This window comes from Narcine bancroftii, chromosome 2, assembly GCF_036971445.1.
Source record: "Narcine bancroftii isolate sNarBan1 chromosome 2, sNarBan1.hap1, whole genome shotgun sequence".
Taxonomy (NCBI): Eukaryota; Metazoa; Chordata; class Chondrichthyes; order Torpediniformes; family Narcinidae; genus Narcine; species Narcine bancroftii.
The window spans coordinates 288,628,558-288,642,313 of record NC_091470.1 but is presented as its reverse complement, the minus strand read 5'-3'; the positions used below and the strand labels follow the sequence as shown (position 1 = coordinate 288,642,313).

Sequence of the window (13,756 nt, the reverse complement as noted above, 5' to 3'; positions counted from 1 at the left end):
TACTTACCTCCTGAAGAGGGCTTCTGATCTGTCAGACGTTCTCATTATGATGAGAATTCTGTTATCAGCAGCGGACGTCTTCTTTGGAATACCAGTTCCCTTGCAATTATTGAGCTCACCAGTATGCTCTTTTTTCTTTTAAGGTGTTCCAAGCTGTTGATTTTGGTAATCCTTAAGGTTTGGGCGACATCTCTTACTGTTTTATTCTTGTTTTTCATCCTCATAATGGCTTCTTTGACTTTCAGTGGTCCTCACATTGAAAATGCCAACTACAGATTCCAAAGGTGATCAGATGCTTTGAAGCAAACCTAGTTCTCTTATACAGCACCTACACCAATGAAGCAATTTCTGTGAAACTCACAACCACTATGAAACCAAATGTCCCAAACAATATGGTTCCCTGAAATGAGGGAACTATGGATAAAAAAAAGTGCTGTAATTTCTACATGATCAAACCAAAATGTTTACAAATAACCTGGAATTAAATCTAAAAAGTGCATTTTATTAAATACATGTGAATTGTTTACAGGTACACCCTTCTTTATGAATACTCACTTTATGCAAATTCATTTTTTTTCCCACAAAGAAACCAGTGTTTGCTATCCAAAAGTAATTTGAATGGGTTTTCACTTTTACAAAAATAGCCTTCAATAGTAGTGAATGGGTCTTCACCTTGCGCTATCTTGGCTTATGGAAGGTTTCATAGGAACGCTCTACTTTCGTAGGGCAGGATATACTTGTATTCCAAATTTAAAAACAGTGGAGTACAGGGGCAAGTAAAGGAAAAGGTATCTTCATCCCATTCATTATGGAGGGCACTGCAGATTAACTGGAAAGTTGGGCAGAGCAGATGGAATCTAATCCAGACAAAGATCGTAGAACATAAGAGAAAAAATGGCGGAGCACCAATGTATAGAGACCCTAGAGTGCAAGGTCATAACTCACTGGGAGATGGATATAAGAATCAGGCGGCAGTTGTATACTTACCTTTGTAGAGCAGGGCAATGAGCACATGAATTGGGATGTCATGCCGCAGCTGCACAAAATATTGGCAAGACCAGTTTTGCACTACTGTGCACAGTTCTAGTTTTCACAGTAGAGGAATGATACTGTAGCAAGAGAAAAAGGATGCACAAGTGTCACTTGCATGTTCCCTGGATTGGAGAAATATAGTTAAGGAGAGATTAGATACACTAGGTTTTGTCTGATTGGAATACAAGAGACTGAGGGGCAACTTTAGAGAGTTTTATAATAATTATGACCATAGATAGTGTTATGTCCTCGGTTGTACCATCGGAGGTCTTAATAAACACTCAGAAAAGCTTGTAAGTTTAGAGCACAAACCTTTACTCACATCTCAGGCTACTGGTCATGTATTCATACACTGTTGCACTGAGCATGCTCACCACTCAGTGTGATGTGGCTCTTACAGTCTTGCAGTGTTCACGCTCCAGCATAAAATAGCCCCAAGTTTCCTCTGTATATAACAGATAGAATGGACAACCTTGTTGCCCAGGGCAGGGGAATCCAGAACTAGAGGGCACAGATTTAGAATGAAAGGGTAGAGGGGAAGTTGGGGGGGTGGGGGGGGGGGGGGGCTGGTGGAGAAAATAAAGGATAGAAGTGAAACTATAACATTCAAATGACACCTCGGACAGGTACTTGAATAGAAAAGGTATTAAGGGATTATAGACCTAATGCCAGCCAAACATTAGTGGTCATGCTTGGTCAAGGGGGCCTGAAATTTTCCACTCCTGTGTTGAGATTCTCCGACACAGTTTCAAGACGAGGGCACTGTCATTTAAAACAGAATTCTCCAGCCAGGCCTGTGAAGGCTAGAGCATTGTAGGCTATTTGAAGAGGAAGTTGATAAATCTTTGAACCACTCAGAAACTTGAGGTGTACGTATTGGTAGAAGAGGTCTGGGGAACATCAGCTATGATCATTCAGAACTATACGACAGGCTTGAGGGGCAGGGTTGCCTCCCTCTGCTCCAGTCTTAGCATGTTCTAATTACTTAATCAATTGTAGATACAATGCCACTGAATAGTTAGAAAAAACGAAAACACAATGCTGGAGAAACTCACAGGTCACAGTGCACTTTACCTAGCAAAGATACATCACCAACCTTTTCAGGCTTGTGCCTGCCTTTCATCAAGGTATGAGCAAAATTTAGGCAGGCAGCCGAACAAAATAGTGGCCAGGGGTGGGTGGGTGGGGGTGGGAGGAGCACAGTAATAGATGGATAAAGGAGGGATGGCTCCCCAACAAGGGAATAGCTCTATGAATGGAGAGGAAGGGGGATGAGGGCTGGAGGAAAAAGATTTAAGGATGGGAAAGGGAGAAAGGGGAGTAGGCTAGCAGAAACCAGTGATGATGTTGGAGAAATCCGGTATCGCTCCTCCAATTTATGGGTGGTCTTGGTTTGACAGTACATGAGACCATGGACAGACATGTCAGCATGGGACTGGGGCACAGAATTGAAATGGTTGGCCTTCGTGAGATCCACGTCCCCGATGTGGACAGAGCAAAGGAGTTAAGTGATCTAGTCTGTATCCAGTCTCTCCGATGGAGAGAAATCCACAATAAAAAGCAAATGAGATTTATTGCTTTCAGAACTATTATTTATATTCATGCATTCTCCATATGATGGACTTGAATTTAGGATTAACCTTTCAAAAAAAGTATTTCCTATCTTGCTTTGAGCAGAGGTTTGGAGATGTGTATCGGGATAATTCAGGGGCTCAGCTGTCTCATTCTGATTTTTACTGTTATATTGGTGCAGGGCTGTAGTGAATGCTATTTTAGTTGATAAAGGAGCAAGCCTTGCAACTCAAAAGAGAAGTTCCTGTAGGTTTCTTATTAAATTGATGAAGTATGTGAAGGTGAATTCCAAAATGCCATCCCATTGTTTCAATTAACCCACACAGTGAGGACAATTGAGAACAATTCTATTCTAGTGGATTAGCAGTGTTAATAAAGCAGCTGATTTTTTTGCATTCCCGATTTCCACTAGAAATCTAAAACTCAAGGAACAAGGAATCCAATGAAGATGCTGGAATATTTCCAATTTTATTCATTGGAAAGTCACAAATATTAAGTGAAATCCAGAACAAAATTACTTCAAGCCATCCTTGTCTCCACTCCCTCACTGGAGTCTCATTCCATGGCAAGTCCTAACAGACATCCTATGCAATGCTTTTTATGTAGCACACTGTAAAAGAATTAAGGCAAGAAGCTGCCTTTGCCAGTGAAAGCTCAATAGTTTTTCCATGGAGACAGAAGAGACTGGAGATACTGGAATCTAGAGCAATAAATAACAAAGCAGGTCTAGCAGCTTCTATAGAAGTAAAGTGATGTCAATGCTTTGGGTTGAGACCCTGCAACAGTGTTAAGCAAGGTCTCAAACAGAAACACTACCATCTATTTGCCTTTACAGATGCTGCTTGAGCCAGAGTTCCTCCAGCAATTTGTTTCTGGCATACAATTCTAGAATTTATATTTTGTGCAATTATAAAACTTAATGATTTTTAAGAATATAGTAAAATAGATGTGATATTGCATTAAATTAAGAATCAAAACAGGATAGACAATTTACTTCACATTTACTCTGCAATAAATGCAGATACAATAATTTGGACTGTTTGTATAACTGAAAATACAATTCATAGACAATATATTGTTTACTAGAGATGTACCACCTTAGTTCTAAGACACACTGTATCTTAGTACTCATCATTTGCTAGTCATGTAAAAGGTCACTTTTGTCCATTAACTTTGAAGGTATCTATAATAAAATATATAAAGCAGAGTTAGTTAAACAAATTATTCACAAAAATTGAATTTAAAAGTACAGCTTTCCTCCCTCAATGTTTGGCAATAGATTTGTGTGCTCATCAATGTGAAAGAAAGATAGCATTTGAAAACCGTTTGAGCAACCTGCATTTAATGGCTCCAGGTGAGGTTGAGGGACAGTAAGGCACAATATCAATTTGTCTCTACTCTGGTGCTGCTCAGAACAAAGTAGCGTTCCAACTTCTCTGAAATTCTGTGACCACCCAGTCAGACTGTCCACATAATGCCAAATTATGGGAGCTTGTCATTAAACAGCAATATTCCGTATATTTCGTCCATGTCATGTTGGAACCACAGCCAGAAAGACACCTTTACCCAATTATTCCAAACTCAATTTAGAGCTACAATAAACTTGAAATGTGGCTTTCAGTCCTCATAACTTCTGCAGACAAAAATGATCTTCCTCAGGTTCAAAACTACAGCTTAGGAAAGGGGCTCTTTGCAGATCAACTTTTAATCCTTCACCTACCCACTGGCTATATTCTAAATCTAAACTAAAAACATGGACAGGATTTCAGGAAAAGTAATTGAAGTGCTTTATCCAGGAGCATTCCTTAATTTACAAAATTAAAGGCTCCTCCAATAATTGGCAGTCTACAGACATCTTTAAACTTCATTGCAAAGATATTTGTAAAATTCTTATTTATATGCACTTTTTACAAAATTAAAATTCCATTGAAATGAGCAATTCTCCCTGTAAAGAATGTTGTATGGTTGTCATCTTAACAATAGTTATCTGATATCTATAATTACATCTGCAGTACTGCTATTCTAAAGCTTAAGTATTTTTTTATAAAACTGCTACTTAAAGTCTGGCAGCCTTTGTTGCTCTTAAGAGTAAAAAAAAGTATACTTTTCTGATGATCTAATTTTTCTTTTATTAGTTTCTTTAAAAAAATCTTTATTGCAGCAATCTCATCAAATTCTGCCTTTGTTCAAATTAACCTGAGAATTTAGTTATAAAGCTGACAAAGTAGATGACCAGATGTGAAGCGAGGAGACTTGTAATTCCAATCAAAAGAATTTAAAGCATAGAAAATAACATGATATCAGGATCCAATCGGTTATATTAACTTGCATTTGTGTTAATCCTATATGGTATAATTTCCCTGCGAATACAAATAAAGAGATATAGAAATATCAATGAACATGTCTTAAAATTGTCTTGGTGATGAATTGCTAAGTTAACTGCTTAAACAATTCATAAGACTGTCATGCCTGTAAAAGATTATGCATACTTCAGGCTGCAATGAATTTAAAAATAAAATCAAAATATGCAAACTTCATAAATCAACACTGCAGGTGAAAACACATTAAAATGTCCTAATTTTTCATTCAGTGTCACAGGTTCAATTACATTGTGGCAACACTTGTAATTTTCTGCAAAATAATCACCATTGTAGTGAAACGTACAACCTGTAACTTACTACTAAAGAGAATTGTGTGATGCTGTATTACCAAGGGGTGGAGAGAGGTTGCACACTGGCAATTTCCCAGATGTGTCTTTACAATAATGTTCTTCTCCATTGGGAGAGGAAGACCACCAAATCTTCCTAAGTCCATTTTGGCAAGGCTGAGCAGATATTCCCCCCCCATCCCCCACCGGACACTTCTGTACAAGTAAAAATATTCTTACACCAGAAATTCTAGAGTTGATGAAAATTTAGGCTGAGCTACAGGACAACTTCTCAAGGCTCCCAATTGTTGATTAGTTTGTAGCTGTCCTGTTCTTTTATTTCCTATTGAGCTGCTCTGGTAGAGCAATGTTTCACAAACAAATTTTTTTTTCCTGCAAAATGCGGGACAATTAGAATAAAAGATTATTTTTCCTACCACTAACTTCTCTTTTCCCTTATTTTTATTGACTTTTAATTATTTCCTGTTACACAAGTACCTGGAGATAAGACTATTTGCTACAACAAATTAAATAATGTTTGTGAGAAAATTATCAGTGGAAAAATGAATGAAGCAATTGGCCATTTGTACATGTATACATTTTTCAAGGTGATTTAGCTTTTCTCAAACGTGGAGAGTCTCTATCTTCGGAAATGACAGTCCCATTTACTCCATTAGCTGCAAAACAGAAAGACAGGATGCTATTGCACCTGGAACTGAATTTCATTACATTTTTAATTAATCATGATGTGAACTCACAAGCAGGGTGAACAATACACAATGCAGAAAGCGGATGATGGGGTAGTAACAGAATAGAAGCTAAATGTGCAGGGAGAAACACCAAAAACATCTTCACAAGGGGTATAGATTGGTTGCAATTGCAAATAACCATAACAGAAAAAGAGAGGGGTGCTAAACAGGTAGGCAGATATCAGTCATATCCCCAACCAAAATCCCATAGATAATTATGATTAAAACCTAGAATGCAAAGGAAACCTGGAAATACATTTTAGAACTATGCAGTGTTGTTTTTTTAATATGGTTGCAATCAAAAAATAATTTTTACTTCAAAAGGGTGTACACTTGAACATCTAATACTGATACAGAAAGAACATGAATCAAGGTCAAAAGGAAAAAGATTAGAACAATACAGAAATCTGAAATGAACACAAATTAAACTATAACATGAAACAATAACTTATTCTATCAAATACTAATTAATAAGCTACAAATTAACAATAGTTTTATTACAATAAAAGACCATTATATCTTAAAAACCATATACTTCAATAGGGTGAAAATTATTGACTTGCTTGCAATGCCACTACAAGCATTAAATGTCATCTAATCTTAAATGACCAAACTAACCTTTATTTTCTCCTTTTTTAGTTGTTTTGTTCTTTGTGTTAGCAGCTTTCTTTTTTAGAGCCTGTATTTGTGCATGTTCTTTCCATCTTTTAAGCTGGAAGTTAATGAACTTCCACATCATATATGCTTGTGTCAAGCAAATGGCAGCCAGGGCACTTATTCTGAAATTATCAATATGCAGTTATAATTTCATCTGATTTACATCGTTTACCAAAACTCATGCCTTAAGTCATGAAATGGATACAATATGCAAAAAAACATTTTAAAAGTTTTAGGTTCTTATTTCTCATGACCAAAAAAACATTCCTATTAAGAACACGTCACTGCACAGATACCAATACATAATCTTAAGCCCAATTCTCCATTGGAACCCTATGAATTTGAATCCCGCTACAACACAGCATATACACAGCATACACTTCATAGCTATGATGAGTACACCACAATTTTCCCTTCCTTAATCAAGAGGTTCCCAGGCACACTGTAGCTCTCCAAATGGTCAACAAGGGATTTGTCACAGTGGAGCAAGTCTACTTGCTGTTTTTTAAACAATGGGTCAGATGGATGCATGGCTGATCGTTCAGTCAGTGGTTGGGAATGCAGTCGACTTTATATTCCTGAAAATTCTGAGGACACAACTCAATGGGCAAGGTGACAAATAAAGGATATTAATTAGGAACTGAAATATTTAATGGAGAGAAGTGAAATGGAATAATTAACTTTGCCCTTACCTGCCACCATCTTACATCAATAATGCTAAAAATCCCAGAAACAGAATTTATTGTCATAAACAAGTCTCAAAATTAGTGTTTTGCAGCAACATTCACCAAAGTGCAGACGTCCATCTTACAATAACAATATAAAAATTTTAAAAAGTGCACAAAAACTAAGGCAGTGTCTTTGGTTCATTGATTATTCAGGAATCTGACGGCAGCGGGGAAGAAGCTGTCCTTGCGCTGTTGAGTGCTTGTCCCTAGGCTCCTGTACCTTTTCTTTGCTGGTAGTAGAGTGAAGAGGGCATGGCCTGGGTGGTGGAGGTCTTTGAGGATAGAGGCTGCTTGTTTAAGACACCATATCTTGTAGATGTCCTCAATGGAATGAAGTCCGGTGCCTGTGATGTCGCAGGCCAAGTTGACAACCCTCTGGAGATTATTCTCGTCTTGAGAGTTGGCTCTTCCATACCAGGCAGTGATGCTACCCACCAGATTGTTCTCCACGGTACACCAGTAGAAGTTTTGAGAGTCTTTGGTGACATAACGAATCCCCTCAGACACCTCACGAAGTATAGCCACTGGTGAGCCTTCTTCATGATAAACTTTGGTAAAATCCAAGGCCAAATGCTTGGTTGTATAATTGCAGTCAACCCACACCATAGAAGAGCTTTACTCAATGCTCTTTCAAGCAACGAAGGTAGTCCAATATTTGCCAGAAATTGTGATTTAAGGGCTTGCATGCATTTAATTTGTTTGTTGCATGGGAAAGTAATGAATGTGTTGCTCCTTAGGGGATAAAACAGTCACCCACTTATTTTAGACATTGATGGACCATTGATTGATCAACTTGAAGGTTTTGAAGAGATTTGGTGGCATGGATGTAGAGTTTACATTCACTTAACCTGTTCTTGTTCACCACCTTCATACAACTGTTCAGACAATATTTTTGATATGAATACATTTAAACAGGTCTCTTACATCTAAACTTGTAAATACAGGTAAGACACCAAAGATAGGTGTGTACGTGATGCACAATCTTGCTTATGCTCACTTCAGAAGTATTGTTAACATAAAAGGACTTCTACCTCTCTTTTACATACTGACAATTACTATGATATTGTCACAGGCTGTCCCCCAGCACCTTGTATTACTGTCGATTCTTCACAGCAATTCCTAAAGGTGCACTGACTGATCATTTTTACACAGCAAATATTCAAACACAAATTTGATTCTCCCATCTAACTTCCACCTAACCATTTAGAAGTAAGGAACTTTAGAATCCAACTTATCCCAATGATGGTGAAAACAGTTGTAGAATCTAAACATCACAGTGACCAAAATCTACTTGTATATCACATCAGGAGTTTATACTTATTGTCAGAGTACATGCATGACATCGCATGCAACCCTGAGATTCTATTTCCTAAAGGCCAGGCAGAATTTCTAATTATCAGTAACTATAAACTGTACTCAAGAAGAAAGCTACATATACAATTTAAAGAAATCTAAACAAACAGTGCAATACAGAAAGAATATTCATTGATAAATAATGTGCAAAGTGTGTGTGCTTTTTTAAAAAGGTGATGGTGGAGAGATCGCAACAGTTGCTGAGCCTGATAGTATGAGTCTTGTGGCACCACTTTCCCTGAAAGCGGTGTCACATGTAGATAGGGTTGTAAAGAGAGCTTTTGGCATATTGGGTTTCATAAATCAAAGTACTGTGTACTGGAGTTGGGATGTTATATTATAAGACATGTTATATAAAACTTTGGTGAACCCAAATTTGGAGTAGTGCAGTTTTGGTCGCCTAACTACAGGAAGGATATCAATAAGATAGAGAGAGTGCAGAGAAGATTTACTAGGATGTTGCCTGGATTTCAGGAACTGAGTTACAAGGAAAGGATAAACAGGTTTGGACTTTATTTCCTGGAGCTTTGATAGAGGTATTTAAAATTATGAGGGGGATAGACAGAGTAAATGTAGATAGGTTTTTTTCCACTGAGGGCACATGAGATAGATACAAACCAGAGGACATGGGTGAAGAGTGAAAGGGGAAAAGTTTAGGGGGAATTTTTTCACATAGAGTGGTGGGGGTGTGGAACAAGCTTCCAGCTGAAATGGAGAATGCAGGCTCAATTTTAAAATTTAAGAGGAATTTGGATAAGTACATAGATGGGAGAGGTATGGAGGGCTATGGACTGGGTGCAGGTCAATAAGACTAGGCAAAAAAAAGAAATGGTTTCCACAACCTTTTGCAGGGGTTTCTGCTCGTAGGTATTGGTCTCCCCTTACCAGGCCATGATGCAGCTGGTCAGCATATTTTCCACTATACACTTGCACAAGTTTACCAAGGCTCCTGATGACATATGAAACCTCTGCAAACTCCTGAGGAAGTAGAGGCACTGTCCTGCTTTCTTCACAATGACATTAGTAATGTTGAGTCCAGGAAGTCCTCCAAGATAGTGACTCCCAGGAATTTAAATTTACTCACCCTCTCCACCTCTGATCCCCCAATGATCACATCTAGTTTTCCCTTCCTAAAGACTATAATTAGCTACGTCGTTTTGGTGATGGTGAATGGGAGATTGTTGTTAGTACACCATTTAACCAAATTTTCAGTCTGCTTCCTGTTTGCTGATTCATCGCTCCTTTTTATACACTCCATTACGGTGGTATCATTAACAAATTTACAAATGGTAGTGTTGTCATACTGAACCACTCAATCATAGGTGTAAAATGAGTAGAGCAGAGGGCTAAGTACCCACCCCTGTGATTCTCTGGTGCTGATGGAGATCTTCTTGCTAATCTGCACTGATTGCGGTCTGAAGATGAGGAAATTCAGCATCCAGTTACACAGTGGGGCCCTGGTCTTGCAGTTTTGAGGGGATGAGAGTGTTGCAAGTTGAACTGTAGTCATTGAGAGCCAGGTATTCCAGGGTTTTGTGTAGAACCGATGAGATGGCATCTGCCATTGATCTGCTGTTGTGGTAGAAAAATGGAACGGATCCATGTCGTTGCTCAGACAGCTCAGGAATTTGATCCCAGGAACTAGTTTATGTGGCATGTCATCATAACAAGAAAAGAGATCATCCCTAAAGCCCTCAGTGATGTTTGGAGGATATTTTTTTAATACAAAACATCCAGGCTAACTTTAAAAAGTGTTACAACTACAAATACTGGTTTACACATTATGATCCAACTGCTTTCTTGAAGTCTAATTTCCACTGGATTTCTGTAGACACAACAAATCTAATCGCAAGAAATCTATGAAGTACTTGCTTCACTAGAACAAGTATTGCAATATTCCCACAATTATTTGGTGCTTCTCTTTAAGATAAATGGGGGCAGTGTGCCATTTTTGCGACCAGTTTTTCTACGTCTCTGCATATTTTATGGCAGAGAAAACGAACAAAAGATAAACTGTGGATAAACTGAAAAGAAACCTATTTGATTGTTAAAATAGCTTGCTGCTAAGAATATATTACTTTTAAATATTCATGTTAGAAAGGTGTACCATGACAGTCTTTTCCATTTTTTCCCCCATGTCAGAAATAATTATTTTCATTATAATCAGAATGCAAGTCTGTTGCAAGGATTTGAAGATCAGAATCAGATTATATGTAATGAAATATGGTACAGAAACATCATTAATGATCATCATCTTCAAAGGAACAATATTATTTTTCAGCAGATTTAAAGTTTGTACCTTACTGCCAGTATGTTAAAGTTTCCAGTGGTTAGGTCGAGACTTTGACTTTGAGATCCAGAAAGGCCAAATCCAATTGTGAGTACAGATAGGGAGAGAGTAACCAGTCGTGCCGCAACAAACAAAGCGGCCCAAAGTGTAAAACTGGAATTAAAAATAAATGAATAAGACGCAAAACCCAAAAGTATTTTCACTGCAAATAAATGGCAAAGGTATTTCAGAAGCCAAAAAATTCAGAGAATTTTAACTTTCCTTCAGAGTGATTCTGTAACTGAGCTATCTTTGGTTTTCCTTTGCTAAGTCCAGATAAGAACTAAAATCTTGGTGTATACAGTGCCTTTCAAAATCTCGGTACATTCCTTAGCACTTAACAATCAAAGGACTACTGAAGTAGGAAACACAACAGTCAATTTAAATGTTTTCCACAAAAGTAATAAAACAATGATCCCAATGTTTAAATTAAACTTATTTAGTGATGAATATTACTAAACACAAGGAATCTCTCCTTTCCTTCAAAAAGATGGAAGGTTAGATCTGGAAGGAGAGAAACTAATTGGATTCAAAACTGACAGTTGTAAGAGTAAGTGGGCCACAGTGGAGGGTGGTTAAAATCATTGGAAACCTGTGACCAGCGTAGTGCAGGAGGGGTTGGTGCTGCATCCACTGTTGTCTGTTACCTATGTATTAATGACTTGGACAGCAATGTAGTTAATGTGATAATTACATTTGTAGATGATATAAAAGTTGGTGGCACAGTGGCCAACAATAAAGAATATCCAAGTTTACAACAGGATTTTGATCAGGCAGGAAAGTAGGCTAAGAAATGGCTAATGGAATTGAACTCTGACGAGTGTGAGGCATTGCACTTTGGCAAGTCAAATCAGGGCAGGACTTGTAAAGGAAGTGGTTGAGTTTTGTGAGAGTTTTGTTGAAAAGAGAAACCAAGAAGTACAGGTGTATAGTTCCTTGAAATTCATAAATAATGACTTCTGATTCACTGAGGATATAATAGGAATGGGAATATTTTCTGTCATTTGGATAACTCCCTGCAGAGCATGTGTATCAACAAACTAAACTCCCATATGCAGATAACCTGTCCTCAATTTTTCCCCATACTTGAAATTATATTATATTTGTTTTTACTAAGCCTCAGAAAACTAAGTTAAGTTAGCTACAAACTGTGTGGAATCACAACATCAATACTTGCAAGTTACCCAAACAACAGTGTCAATCCTAATCCATTTCAATTTGATTTATATGATATGGAACTCGAAGAAACAGGTGTGCTAATGAGATGAAAACTTGTTTGGTAATGGAAAAAAAATCACGTATGTTTTACATGATAATTATTCTTTTTTTCTTAATAAGTGGTCTTTATATTCAGAATATTTACATTTAGATTTACCTTGATTAGATATATTTCAGTTTTTTATTGGCTTTCCTAAAGAGAGCTGGCTGAGAGGGGGGAGTTTTTTCTTTTTCTTTCTTTTTTATATATAATTTTTAAAAAAATCATTCATAATATGTACTTTTTTTTTACTGTATGTAATAACCTTGTTGAACGAATAAATTAAGTTATTAAAAAAAAACAGGTGTGGTTAAAACAAGTGGCAGAAAATTTCATTTAACAAATAACTCACACAAGTGGCTTCTTCCTAATTTACAAAATGAAGGAACTAAAACTTAATTTTATTACTTTGGTAACATTTATTCATGTTTTCCAGCCTTCACATTCAATTAAAAAAAAATCAAATTTACTTTCCTCCCATTCTTTTCAGTACTAAGCCAAATCTTCTCCATGCTTCTTGTAAAGCATTCTGCTTATTAACATGTTTCAATGCTGTATGTAACATACAAGCACACAGATTAGAAGCAGGAGTAGGCCATTCCACCCTCAAATCTCCTCCACTACTTGCTTATTAAGAACCTGACTGCAACTACCTTGAAAATATTTAAAGACTGCTATCTAGAGTTATAAAAAGCAAGAGTTAAAAACTCACAATCCTCTGAAGAAAAAAAAGCCTAATTTGCAACTTAAATGTGTATCCTTTAAAAAAAAACCCTATTTTTAGATTCTCTTACAAGATGAAGTTTCCTTTGCATACCAATCCTATTAAAACTCTTCATGATCATACAGGCTTCAATCAAGTCTCCTTTCTCTCTTCTACAATGGATACAAGCTTGCACTTCCAATCTTTCCTCATAAGAACCCACCCATTCCAAGTACTTGTTTGACAAGGTACTATCAATTCCTTCCAAACACATTAATATCCTTCCCCAAATAATAAAAATCAATAGTGTACAGAATGCTTCTAATGTGGACTCACCAATGCCCAAGGAATAAATTAGTTTTCCAAATTATTACAGCATTTGAATGCTGGATTTAACAAATCATACACCAGGATATCCAGTAACCTCAACATTTGAGTGCTTTCTGCAGTAATTTAACAAATTAACAATAGATCTATCTGACAAAGATAAAGATTCAACAAATTATGATTAATTGTTTAGTTTATTTCTCATCAAATAAGATTCAGGATTTATAAAAAACACTGATCCAAATCAGAATTCTTGCAGCATCTTGGCCAATAGTTACCTCTCTACTGACATTTGAGTAACATTAAATAATTAAGCATGTTGTTGTCAAACCTAAGTGCTTGCTGCTAAATGCAGACCTATTCATTAATCACTCATTTAAGTGGCAAGATATTTACATACT

The 13,756-nt window shown here is 37.0% G+C and overlaps 1 protein-coding gene across 3 annotated transcripts in view; it reads right to left on the bottom strand.

Moving 5' to 3' along the window:
* Positions 1 to 3,568: 3,568 nt before the first annotated feature.
* tram1 (translocation associated membrane protein 1) overlaps positions 3,569 to 13,756 on the bottom strand; it is a 32,956-nt gene continuing 22,768 nt past the window's right edge. The window contains exons 9-12 of one of the 3 annotated variants that reach the window (XM_069921252.1): positions 11,038 to 11,181; positions 6,619 to 6,779; positions 5,842 to 5,928; positions 3,569 to 3,787 (exon numbers count right to left, since the gene is read on the bottom strand). In XM_069921252.1, the coding sequence (XP_069777353.1) occupies positions 5,855 to 5,928; positions 6,619 to 6,779; positions 11,038 to 11,181 (379 nt within the window). In that variant the 3' untranslated portion in view covers positions 3,569 to 3,787; positions 5,842 to 5,854. Of the gene's footprint in view, positions 5,929 to 6,618; positions 6,780 to 11,037; positions 11,182 to 13,756 lie in introns of all 3 variants that reach the window. The other 2 variants (XM_069921251.1, XM_069921250.1) reach the window with 2 other exon arrangements.